The sequence below is a fragment of the Plasmodium brasilianum genome (genome assembly GCF_023973825.1).
Source record: "Plasmodium brasilianum strain Bolivian I chromosome Unknown PB_00_02, whole genome shotgun sequence".
Classification (NCBI taxonomy): domain Eukaryota; phylum Apicomplexa; class Aconoidasida; order Haemosporida; family Plasmodiidae; genus Plasmodium; species Plasmodium brasilianum.
The window spans coordinates 224,272-237,659 of NW_027122950.1; the positions used below are offsets into that span (position 1 = coordinate 224,272).

General features: G+C 19.2%; 2 protein-coding genes across 2 annotated transcripts; one reads left to right on the top strand and one right to left on the bottom strand.

Annotated features, from left to right (window-relative positions):
* Window positions 1-6,694: 6,694 nt before the first annotated feature.
* Window positions 6,695-8,475, top strand: MKS88_000101 (PIR protein; the record flags this gene model as incomplete). The annotated part of the gene is made up of 3 exons (XM_067219435.1): window positions 6,695-6,721; window positions 6,877-8,187; window positions 8,311-8,475. The coding sequence occupies 3 exons, from the start codon at window positions 6,695-6,697 to the stop codon at window positions 8,473-8,475; spliced, it is 1,503 nt and encodes a 500-aa protein (XP_067070259.1).
* A 3,707-nt stretch (window positions 8,476-12,182) lies between these two features.
* On the bottom strand, window positions 12,183-13,050 carry MKS88_000102 (uncharacterized protein; the record flags this gene model as incomplete). Its single annotated transcript, XM_067219436.1, has 2 exons — window positions 12,183-12,836; window positions 12,964-13,050. 2 exons carry the CDS (start codon window positions 13,048-13,050, stop codon window positions 12,183-12,185), a joined length of 741 nt encoding a protein of 246 aa, XP_067070260.1.
* Between the last annotated feature and the right edge of the window lie 338 nt (window positions 13,051-13,388).

Below are 13,388 nucleotides of genomic sequence, written 5' to 3' on the forward strand. Positions count from 1 at the left end.
TTTTCTTTGTAATTATAATAATGAATATTATATTTTATTATCTTTATATTAATGTGTATTAGGAATTAAAAAAAATTTTTAAATAATTGATATATGATATATATTATAATATATAACAAATTTTTTATGTATTCTCTATTATAAAAAAAAATTTTATTTATAAATAATAAGTATAAAAAATACAATTTATTTTGTAATTTAAAAAATTATATATATTTCTCTCTTTATTATTCTTCGAGGAAATTAAAATCTATTTTATTTTACTTTGCACCAGTAATAATGTAATATACATGCTTAAAGAAATAACTATTACCATATATGCATAAAAAAAATTAGTTTTTGTTTTAAGTTATTCGGAATAAAATTATTTTAAGAAATTTTAAAATTCACTATATTAAAAAGATTACATTGAGGATAAAATAATATATTAAATGCTATCCAAAATAAAAAAAATATTCACGAAAATTTGATAAAAAAACATTTATTTTATCTGTAAACTATATTCTAATAAATCTTTTTTCATCAATTATATATATATTGAAATAATTCATAAATTTTTTATTTTTATATAGAAAAATATATATTTATCAATTATTGTTTTATTTATTTGTAATTTTATAATTAAATATTCGCTTCTGTTATAATAATTAATGAAAAGAAGCAAAAATTGATATATAATCTTTCTTATATTTTTTAATATTTTGTGTACCCAAGTGGAATAACTTCATTCAGCTATTATCTGTAGCATTATTTTTAGTATATTATGGTATTATTACATATCAGTTCATTTACTATTATATTAAATAAGTTGTCGTAAAAACTCGTATGATATAATAAAGGAAAAATTAATTATAATTATTAATGTATGGAAATGAATATACTATTTTTTTAATAATTTAATGGAGCTATAAAATTTTTTTTATAATATTTTATTTTTTCTGCTATAATATCAGTGTTGACATATTGAGAATTAGTTTTTTTCCCGTATACATAATATATTGAGTTAGAGAATAATTATATAAGTGAATGAGTTTATATTATTTAATTAAATTCACTATGTTACAGTATTGTTAAATCTAACTTATAATACATTGCGTTATTTCATGTACTATTTATTTTAACCTTACAAGTACATAATATATATCCTATATTATTAATTTAGCTTAATCTAAATAATAAAAATTGTAACTAGGAATGTTTTTATTAACTACAATATAGTAATTATACTCTTAATATCTAAATATTTTCATAAGTTAATATAGTAAGAAAATTTATTACAATTATTTTATAAAGAGCACAGCATCTGAAATAAAATATATAAATTAATAAAACATGTGTAAGTAAAATTAACTAATAAAACTTTAATTATTATATTTAATATAGAAAAAAGAAAATGTTTTAAGAATAACTATATAAAATAGCATTTTTTTTAATTAAATTCAACGAACTCTTTATATGGAGTATTTCAAACAATTTTTATATTTTAAGATTATTTGACATTTGATCGTCTATTTGTTATATGTCTTAAAGATTATTTTAGATTTCTTAGTAAGTACGCTTTTTATAGAATTTACTGTTATGTTATTATGTGTCTACAATGTATCCTGTTTTATGCATAATATATTGATAACAAAACAGATATTTATTAAAACCATTTATTATATAAAACTTCATAAAGTAACCTATGTATACTTTCTAAAAAATTTGGATGTTCTTTCAAATCTTTATACATATTTATATATAATATAATTGAATAACATTTCTAGTATTAATTTTATAATACTTAAATTTATTATTTATATTTTTCTTAATATTATTTTATTCTTTTTATTATTAAGTTGAATTAGAGTGTGAACCCTATTTTTATTCTTCTTAATGTAGTCTTTTTGAATCATTTAGTATTATACTTCATATTATTATACATATTCTAATACAGGATGATAAGATGAACATAATTGTATGTTGTTACAATATATATATAAAGATATGGCTATATTTTTTCTTAATTAGTTTGTATGTTCCATAGATATATTATTATTTTTTTTTTTTCTCTGTTGTATCACATACAAAACTTCCAAGTAGAGGTTACTAAAGAATATATTAAGATAATAAAAAGAATATCATGTAATTATTTTTAAACCAAAATATTTTAAGGTTATTAATATATAAAAATTAGAGTGTATCATATGAATTTTAAGGAAGAACTTATGTTTACAATATTAGGGGTATAAAAAAGATAAAATATTCTAAGTATTAAGGAAACTATAGTTATAATTCCAGAGCATATTATATTAAATTATTACATACAGTTTTTGAAGTATTAGCATAATCCATATTAATATCTGATGGTATCTCAGATTTTAAGAACTTTAGCAGTTACTGTATTCTGTTATGTAAACATAATTAAATATATGTTCAAAATCATTGATAACTTTAAAATAAATATATTAACTTACCTTGATAAGTATTTACCCTTTTTTATCCTATATTAATTTAATTATTAGTGTTTATTTGTTGTACTATTTTGTGCTTTATATTCATTAATAGACAGAAGTTGTTCTATGAGTGTAGTTTTAAATTAATTACCTAATATATCTTTGCACTCATTTATATTTCTTTTTGTTTCTTAATATATATATTCATATTTCCTTTTAATATGATCATAACTTTTAAAATAAGTAAATAAATTTTCTCCATTTTTACGAAGTTTATACACATCCATAAAATTACTTTCAGAAGGTACCTCTTTTAGAATACTTATAATATTTTTTATTATGTTATAAACTTTATTAACACTTGTGTTTCTATTGTAATTATAGAAGTCACCTGATATTACTGTTTTCCTATAGTAAAACTTGTGCTAAAAATAATGTCAGATATCTCTGGAATTTTGAATGGTTTGTTACGAATTATATTAGTTCCTTAAATTTATTGCTACCTTTTTAAAATTCGCTTTAATGTCTTTATGGCTGCCTTTTAAATCATTATAATTAATTCTATAATCACTTGAATTATTATCTACATCCAATGTATTTTAACTTTCACATAAAAGTGAACACTGGAATATATCTTTTTAAAAATCAAATGATAAAAATAAATTATATGTATAAATACTTTCCCTCCAGAAAGTGTTTTTTTCATTAAACATATTTAGAACATTCATGTTATAAATTATTAATAATTAATATGTTAAAAATTAGACTTCCCCATTTATTTTGTTCAAAAGTGCTTTTCTATTTATACATATGTTAAATGTAGATAAGAAAGGATTTGTTTTAGTATATTTTTAATTTTATAAAAAATAAGTATAGCAATTTATAGACACATTACTTATTTATCAATGCCAATTTTAATAACAAAACATATATTTATTAGTTGGATAACTTTACTCATTTATCTTTAAGAATAAATTATAGTAGAACTATATATACTATATAAAATAAGTATTTTTAATTTAAAAAAAAAATTCAGTGAACATCAGAAATTTAACATTGATACAAAATGCAGCATATCATATTAAAAATAAGCACTACGTAAAGTAATAACCTATATATTTATAATAGAATTCTATTAATCTCATAATATATAATGAATGGTATTTATATTAAAAATATATAAACTTTAATTTGCATTGAAAGGTTTATATAATATTGCTATTTAACTTTTAAAATATTCCATTCCGGCTGAATATAATTGTTATTTATATTTAAAATCAATAAAATTTATATTATAAGAATATAGAATTTTAATAAACGAACTTTTTTATTTTGATTGTTTCTAAGAATATAAATATACTATTAATCATTTTCAATTTAATTTATATTAAATATTTAAACTTCTTATAAAATGATAAAATATTATAAATTAGTAAATATAATATACGACAAATATGGTATATTTTATAGTACAAAATATGATAAGTATTTCAAATTTTTAATAATTATAATTCTATTATTTTGAAGGATCTGGTATTTAATTGACCATATGATGGTTTCTGCTTTTCTTAATTTTGAGGTAGCTGTAAATTTAACATATTAATTTATTGTATAACGATATATTCTCTATGTAATTTTAGGTTGTTGAAATAATGGTATAATTATATATTTGTAATAAAAGTAAATGTTAATAGCGCATTATATGGTACTAGAAAAATTTTCAGAAATATACTAAAATAACTCTTAAAAAAATAAAAATAAATTTAAGATTTATTTTTACATATTTAATATCACAAAAATACATTTGTAAATTATATATATAATTTGTGTCTTTAATTTCTATAAAAGTATTACGTTATCGAAATAAATATATGATATTCTTTTTATTATTCATACATTTAATAATGATCATTAAATATCATTATGTATAATTTCCCAAATATATATTTTTACATATTTTATTTATTTTTGCTGCGAATTATACTAGTAACAGTATATAATAGCACATTATTTAAAAAAAAATAAAACAAATTGGTAATCATTATTTTTTTGAATTACGTTTTAGCAGTAAAAAACTTAAATCACTATTTACAAAGTAAAATATATAATGTAAAGATTTTATATACTTTTTATTATTAGTTCATTTTTAATGAATAATTATATATATTTTTTTTAATATCTGGAAAAATATTATTATATGTATTTCCATCACAAATTTCTAGTTCATCAGAATAAAAAAGTAAAATAGAAATCATCTAAAAAAATATTCCGAACATATGCATTAATTAGTTAATTTTGTGAGATACTGTTTCACAGCAAAATACAATATACTCATATATATAAATGAAAAATTGCAAAAATTTTAAAAGCAATTGCATACAATATAACATATATATAATAGTTATAATTAAAATTGGCTCATAATGTTTTTGATAAAATATATATGTATCATACGTGTGAAATATTTTTAAAAGAACATTAAATTTACAACAATTAAAATGACTAAAATATATTGTTTGCGTAACATGGAATGCATTTTAAGAAATTAGATATTTTATGCATATTCCATTAATCAAAGTATTATCATATATAATCTCAATAAATACAAAAATTATTGTTTGAATTAAAAGAACTCATAAAAAGTAATAACCTAAATGAAAATGAAACACAATGTAGTTAAAAATTTTTGTATAAATTAATTAATTTCTATATTTATTACATAATTACGTATATATTAAGTGGTTCTTTGCATATGAATTATTATTAAGAATTCATTAATATATTTATTTTAAAACCATTTGTGTAATCATAATAATAAAAAAATAAACAATAGCTTATAATTCCTTTGTGCTAAAGATATATATATGCAATAAACATAAAACAAAATAAAAAAAAAAATTAATAAAAATTCCTCTTATATGACACAATTAAATCAAAAGAAAAAAAAAATATAAAATATATATAGCAACTATTTCATTATATAAATTTATTAATTCTCAATATATTTTTTCTAATTTAACAAAAAAAATTGTGTAAATTATAATGAAAAAAGTAATAAAATTATTTTAGCATCTACAAGTATATTAAAAAAGAGAATTTTATTATACTTATGTATAAACGAATGGTAGAAGCTTTTTCAATTTTTTTGTTCAAAAAGATTTTCATATATTATGTCATTATTTGGAACATATTATTTTGTGGGCTTATAAAATTATAATGAGTTATTTAGAAATATTACCTAAAAAAAACATATAGAAATTTATATATGCAACTCTATTTTATCTTTTTATTAATGCATTAATATGTAACAAAGTATATAAGGATGAGATATTAAAAAGTAAGTATTAATTTTAGAGTACTCTACTATATCCTTTTATTATAATTTTATAATGTGAAAATAGTAAAAAATGTACTGTTAATATATTTTAAAACTTAAGACATTAACTTATGTTATATTTGTTCATTTCAACATTATTATGAAATGATATATTTTTAAATATAGTAATTATAAAGGAACTATTTTGTTATAATAAAAACTTATAATATATTTTAAATATTACAATTGTAATTATAAAAAAGTTTTTTAAGCAGTTATTATTTTTTATCTTATTTAGGATCATTTATTAATATGTATAACAATAACTCTTGCTTTATAAATTTTCCGAATTTGTATAAATAAAGTTTCTTTAATATTCATTTATCTAATTTTAATAAAAATATATATATGTATATACTATTTTATAATAAGCCCTTATATCGATTTTATGGAATAATTTTATTAATATAGTACTAAATATAAAAGAGAATTAATTATTATTGGTAAAGAAAATATTAAAAAAACGAAATTGATTGATACATATATTAAAGAATTATTAAAAAAAATAATATAATAAAATATTATGATATAGTGCAAAATATTAATGGAAAAGTGAATTAATCTTATAAAAAAGTTATTCACAAAATAATACACTATGAGCTAATATTAAAATGTCATTTTAGAATTCTGAACTTATTTTTCATTTGTTCTATTTCAAAATTTTAAATGATTATTTTATTTGATAATATCAGTGCTATGGATTTTTAATTATAAATAATAATTAACTAATTTTTTTTACTAAGGAATATTTATTTAATTCTTATAATTAATATAGTGAGATACATAATATGTCATTAATAACTGTATTTTTATTTTTTATATATAGCTAATTCAATACTTCGAATGGTAAAAATTCTTTTTATTTCAATTTTTTGAAGCAATAATGTCGACTTCAAATGAGGATAAATGGGTACATATTAATTTTTAATTAAAAAGTGTATTAACACTTTATAAATTTAGTATTTTTTTATGAAAACAAAATATATATCCATAATTTTAAAAGAAATTGTAAATATATATATATATATATATATATATAATTCATTAGGTTTGTTTAATTTTTAGGATAAAATTTTAGTGGGATCACCTTCATATAATTTATATAATAAATTCGACAATAACGTTGAGGGAGACAAATATAAGGATTCTTGTAGTGCTTTCGAAGAAAAAGGGGATAGCAGTAAAAATGAAGGTTATGAATTGTGTAGAAAAATTGCAAGAAATTCAGATCATTTACCTGAATATAGTGATACAGATAAATTTACTATTCACTGTTCGCACTATAGATATTGGGCATACCAAAATATTAAGAAGTTCCTAGAGAATAATTTGGGAAACGATAATGGAGCTTCCTATATTAGTAAATTTATGAAAGCTCGAGACAGTATTAATCAAGCCTATAATTCATTTTACTGTCAGTATGATCTTAGAAATGATAATGCAACAGATGTGTTAAAAGATAGGTTAGAAGAAAAATATTTGTATGATTATTTTCGTAATTATGATAGTATTAAATCTTATAAAACATGTAATATATTAGAATTCATTAAATATAAAGAATACCTTGAACATATCGATAAACTATATAAAAAGTATAAAAATGAAAAATACTGTTGCGAAGATTCATGGTATTCTTGTCCAAATTATTTTAATTGTTATGAGGGATTTGATCCAACTAAACTTTTATCTGTATTAAATTCTAAAGGAAAGAAAAATTGTGATAATTTAAAAAGTTTAGAAGATTCTTTAGCATCCGGTATGGCCAAGGGTTCTAGTTCCCAAACAGATATAAAAGATTCAATTTTTATTTTTTATTGCACAGATTTTAAAGAAGAACTTTCAGTTAACGGACGTACCGGTGAAAGAAGAAATGATGATAAAAGTGTATGTCATTTTTTTCCAATTTCTTCTGAATCTCGTAGTAAGCCATCCTTAACAGGAGTTCAAACTTCTACTAATTTACATTTTTCTGGAACGGTTCTTCAAGAACAACCTTTAGATAGTAACAAATCAAGACAAGAAACTACAAAAATAAGTGAAATTCCTGGAAGAAAAGATCAAGCACCGCCTGAAAATTCATTAGAAAGAGAAAAAGTTAAACAAACGCAAGAACAGGAGACTTGTCCTGGGTACCAATTAGAAAAAGATGCACCAAAATTCTGTAAAGAGGCAAATGTACGAGAAATAGGAACTCTCGGAGGAAGATGGAATGAATATTCTCCCCATAAAAGAGTTAGATTCACACGAAGCATTGAAGGTTTTTATTCTCATTCTTTAGTAAATAAAACTGATATTATTAGGAACACTTTTTTCCGAGTTGGTATTGCATTTGCTTTGGCTGTTGGAATAATTTTTATTATTTTCCTTTATTATAAAGTAAATTATAGATTCTCTATAAAATGAAATATATATTAATTTACTATTTTATGTTTCTATTGAATTATATAATTATAAAACAAATGTATTCATTATGCTTCGTATTATTTATTTTTATATTAGTTCACACCTTTTGGACGACATTTAAGAAAAAAGCCATCCAGGAATAAACGAATTGATGATGATGTTGATATATCATACTTGCGGCAGTTTAAAATACGTGCACCAAAAACGGTAAATAGAAATAGAGGTAGTACAAGATTACAATTTGCTTATTATTCTAGGTGAAACCATATTTGATTACTTCAAATAAAAGTCAAAATGATTTAGCGAATGAATAATGAAAAGCAAACATGGAGAAGTTATAAATGTATTTATATATAGTAAGAGAAAAAATAAAAGAAAATTGAATGAAATACAGTTAATACGTAATGTAAATATTTATAATATACAATGGGTATACAAAAGATTATCCAAGTATTGCGCTTATATATGTGAAAAGTATGCAGCAAAAAGCCTAAAATAAAAAATAATCGAACACAGAAAATTAGAGTAAATTTATATATAAAATAAAAAACATAGAAATTTATGAAACATATATTGATATCAGAAGCAGAGTAAGTAGTATGAATATCATATAAAAAAAAAAAAAAAGAGGAAAAGAAAAGTATACTTAAGAATTTATAAAACGTATTACATAAATAATTATATATTTTATGAATCTAAAATAATTTAAGATAAATTAATATATATGGAAAAAACACGATACTATAAGGAAATATACAAAAAGTTTGTTGTAATTAAGAAGTAGGAATTTTATAAAAGCATAGTGTGTATGAATTATATATAGTGAATGTATTTGAATGAATAATAATAGAATAAACAGTTTAAAAATAAATAGGAAGGTAACGATATATATACTATCTATATTTAGGTACATTTTTAGAAAGGTAAATAGCTAATTTTAAGAATTAAGTTTGGGCTTTTAGAATTTTTTTTTTATATTTGTCTTTTAATTATATAAATGTAATAACTGAAATACTTTACTTTATATTAATATTATCATTAATTTTGTTTTAATTTACGTTATATAAGTAAAATAATATATATTCTATAAAATTCTTATACTAAATTTGACATAGATGCATTACATATGTGAATAAAATAAAAAATATTATGAATTATGTTAATATAACTTTTACATTAAAAATATCCAAATAATTCCTTTATTTAAATGAATACAATTGCTATTACGAGAAAGTTACCTCTTAGTTTTGGCAAAATATATACCTTTTTTTATAATATATATCATAATATAAGATGAATGAGGATTTTATTATTAAAAAAAATGAAAAGAAGGGAATTATAAATGCCGTGAACCAACTCATATATATAGTTACTTTATTATAATATATTTAATAAAGATAATAATATATAAGAATGAAATTTCGCAATATACATGTAATACCGGCATATCTTAATAGTCTATGATACATTAAAAAATATATTGCTGAAAACATTTAATAGTCAGTTAATTTTATATAAGGTATTAAAATATTACAAATATCATTATGCTTATTTTTAGTAATGCATATAAAATAGAGTTAGATATTGCATTAGATACATCTGAAAAATGCGGATAACTTGTTGTATATAATATATATAACAAATCATGTTAATAATGTACTTACTAAAAAATGAAAAAATACATATTTTATTTATAATAAGCATTAATTTTTTATTTTACCATCATTATTTCAGAAAATTATAATTTTCAATTAAACTCATAGCATTATTCCTAAATGTAAATTTTCCAATTGTATCTATTTAAATGTTTTTTTTTTTTTTAATTAAATATATATATATATATGATAAATTTAACGAAAGGGAAAAAGAAATAAAAACAGTAATTTGTGAGAAAAATACATGATTATCAGCATAATCGAAATTTATATTTGTTTAAATATATCAGGAATGTATGTACATATTCATTTTTTTTACCATTTTATCTTATAACAGATATTTGCTTAGTTTTTATAACACAGAATTAAATCAGGAATTTCATACGTATACTAATAAAATAGTAAATAAATGTATGATCTAGAATATTGATGTTGTATTGTAATAATCAATATTAATAATCTCCTACATGAAGCCCTAAAAACAAAAAGAATTGTACTAGTATATCTTGGTAATATTTTTGCCATAATTTGTACTATATATTACCCCTTTTAGATACATATGTGTACTATTTACAGATAAAAATATAATTTTATAATATTTATAACATTTAATATTGAAAAAAAGAAAGAAAAAATTGTAAAACATATTAAAAATTTTCTTAGAAATAGATTGATACTTTTATGCGCATTTATCCAAATATTAATTTTAATTTATCTAAATTGAACAACATATTTTCAAAACAGTAAAATAATTATTCCTTTTTATTGTCTACTATATACTTTTCTAAATATGCAAATCATGTAATGAATTAAAAAATTATTAGTTTTAATTTTTTGGTTAAATTATAACTTACAAAAGTTCTTTTTAAAAAATGATAGAACATTAAAATGTGAAATTCTCGTACATAAATTAGACCACACGTTTTATGATTTGTCTCTTTGTAACTAATCACTAAATGCAAAATATAATTTAAGATTTTAATTATTGTATATCATAACATTTAAAATAATTAAAGACGTGATAGCACTATTATGATATAATATGTGAATACAAATAATTTTTTACTTAAGTTTATGTTATTAAAATGAGAAAGAATATAATTTCAAAAAATTACTAATCATTAATATAATATTATATAAATTCACATATTTAAGATCATATTACTGATGCGGTAAAAATATCTATAGAGCAATAATACTAAGTACTGAGAATTTGCGAATGTTTATTTATGTGTAATAGTGTTATGTAAAAAAACTTATATATCTTTAAACTGCATTAACGCATTATACAGTAGTTAATTGAATTCCATTATAAATTTATTATTTACTTTTATTAAGTAGTTATTATTTAGGTTTGGAAAAAATGCGTAATTTTTTTATGATACATACTAGTATAAGATTAACATTAATTAAAAAAAGTATTAGCTTGATTTTGCTAATAAAATATATATATAATATCTTTTTATTATATATATTTTATTTTTTAAAAAAAGCATTAATTCCTATAACTACAAATTTTATAAAATACAATGATAATTTGTTTTCAGCTCTTCATTTAAATATAAAATATTATATATTCTGAAACTGAAATTAAGCAATTAGTAATGCATTCTTTAAAGTAAAAAAATATTGGTATATAAGGATTATTGCATTAATGTACCTGGCGAATTAAACTATATATATGTTATAAAGATATTTAAAGTATATATATTTTTTATTATATATTTTCTATAAAACTTCTTTTTTAGTATAAATATTATGTTGTCTTTTAAATAAAAAAGTGTTTGTGTCAAGGGAACAAAATTCTTTACGTTACTATAAATTTAAAACAAGACGCATTTATTATTAATTTAAAACTAATAATACATTGTTTTAGTTACAAAAAAAATTAATCATTTTTCTATAAAAAAATCTTGCAATATAGGAAGAAGCATTTTTTTTTTCAAATATGAGTTTTCATACTTCAATAAAATTATATCAATTGTTTTATTATATATTAATTTTTAGCTTAAATATACATTCTTCATAAGAATCTAATTTAATAAACATATTTGTGTATATATTAGGCCCATAATATGCAACTAATATGAAGCAATAATATAAAATAAAATTTTAAAAATATCAAAATGTTCATAATGACGAAAAAATGAATAATTAAAATTTTTTTTTCTTCTGTATAAAAAAGAATAATTACTCATATATGTATTTATAAAATTATAATAATTATAGGCATATTTTATAAAAATATATTCTATAAAAATATTATAGATATAAGTTAATGTTGTTAACTTACAGAGAAATGTTTATTTCTAATTACTCATTTAAATTAGCCATTAACTTAATTTTTTTATATTTTTCATTATTTATTAAGAGCTTATATAACGCTATTAGAAGTATGACAGATAATATAACCATTAATATCCCAAATGATATTAAGAAAAAATATTCTTTCGCTCCATTCAAGACACCTTCTACCGCAGTCCATACTGTTTCCAATCCTAATGAATTTTTAATCGAATCCCCTGCAGTTTTCAAGTATTTAAAATGTTGTAATATTGGCAATCCAATTGCGAACAAGAAAAAAAGGAAAATCATAAAAGCTCCATATCTGTATTTTCTGAATTTTATTTTTTTTAAAGCTATATCACAAATTCTCCTTTTTATTTCAAGTAAATCATCATAGTCTTTTTTCTTAATTAATTTTTTTTCAAAATGGAAGTGTTTACCGTCAAACATCCCATTATCATAATCTATAATTTCAGTATAGTATTGCGCCTTATTTAGTGGACTTCTATTAGACTGACTGTTTTTTCCTTCGTTCATATTTCCACTGAATGTTTTTTCCTCTTTTAAACATGAAATATTTGAATCCTTATTCTGTTTATATTTAGCTAGTAAACGATAACTTCTTGAGTCCATTCTTCTATATGGTGTGCAATTATTATCTAAAAAATTTTTAAAAGTACTCTAAAAATATTATGTTAATATATATTATTTCATACAATAAAAAATCTAACAATAATAAACATTATTAAAAAAAATAAAACACGAAAAATATAAAATTTACAGAAATCCATATATAATATTATCATACTGTATCACAATAACAATGACATATCCAACTTAAAATCATAAACGCAGAAATTTTGAAAAATAAGGTGGAATTAATTTTTTGTTCCATTGTATAGATTATAAATATACATATATATTCAGCAAGGGAAAAATTAATAACTATTTATTTTACTGCTTATTATGGGGGATGCTATATTTATTTTTAAAACAATTTGTTTTTATTACTTCATAAATATTTAATAAAATATATATAATGATCATGTATTTCACAGGGTACACAAAGAAAAAAACTTTAAAAATATTTAAAAAATTCTTAATGTTAATGATATATAAAAAAAAAAATAACTAACATTCATTAAAATAAAATATGTCTATTTATAAATATTCAAAATATATTATATATTTATTTACTCTAAATAACTGGTTAAATAATATATGTATTAATTT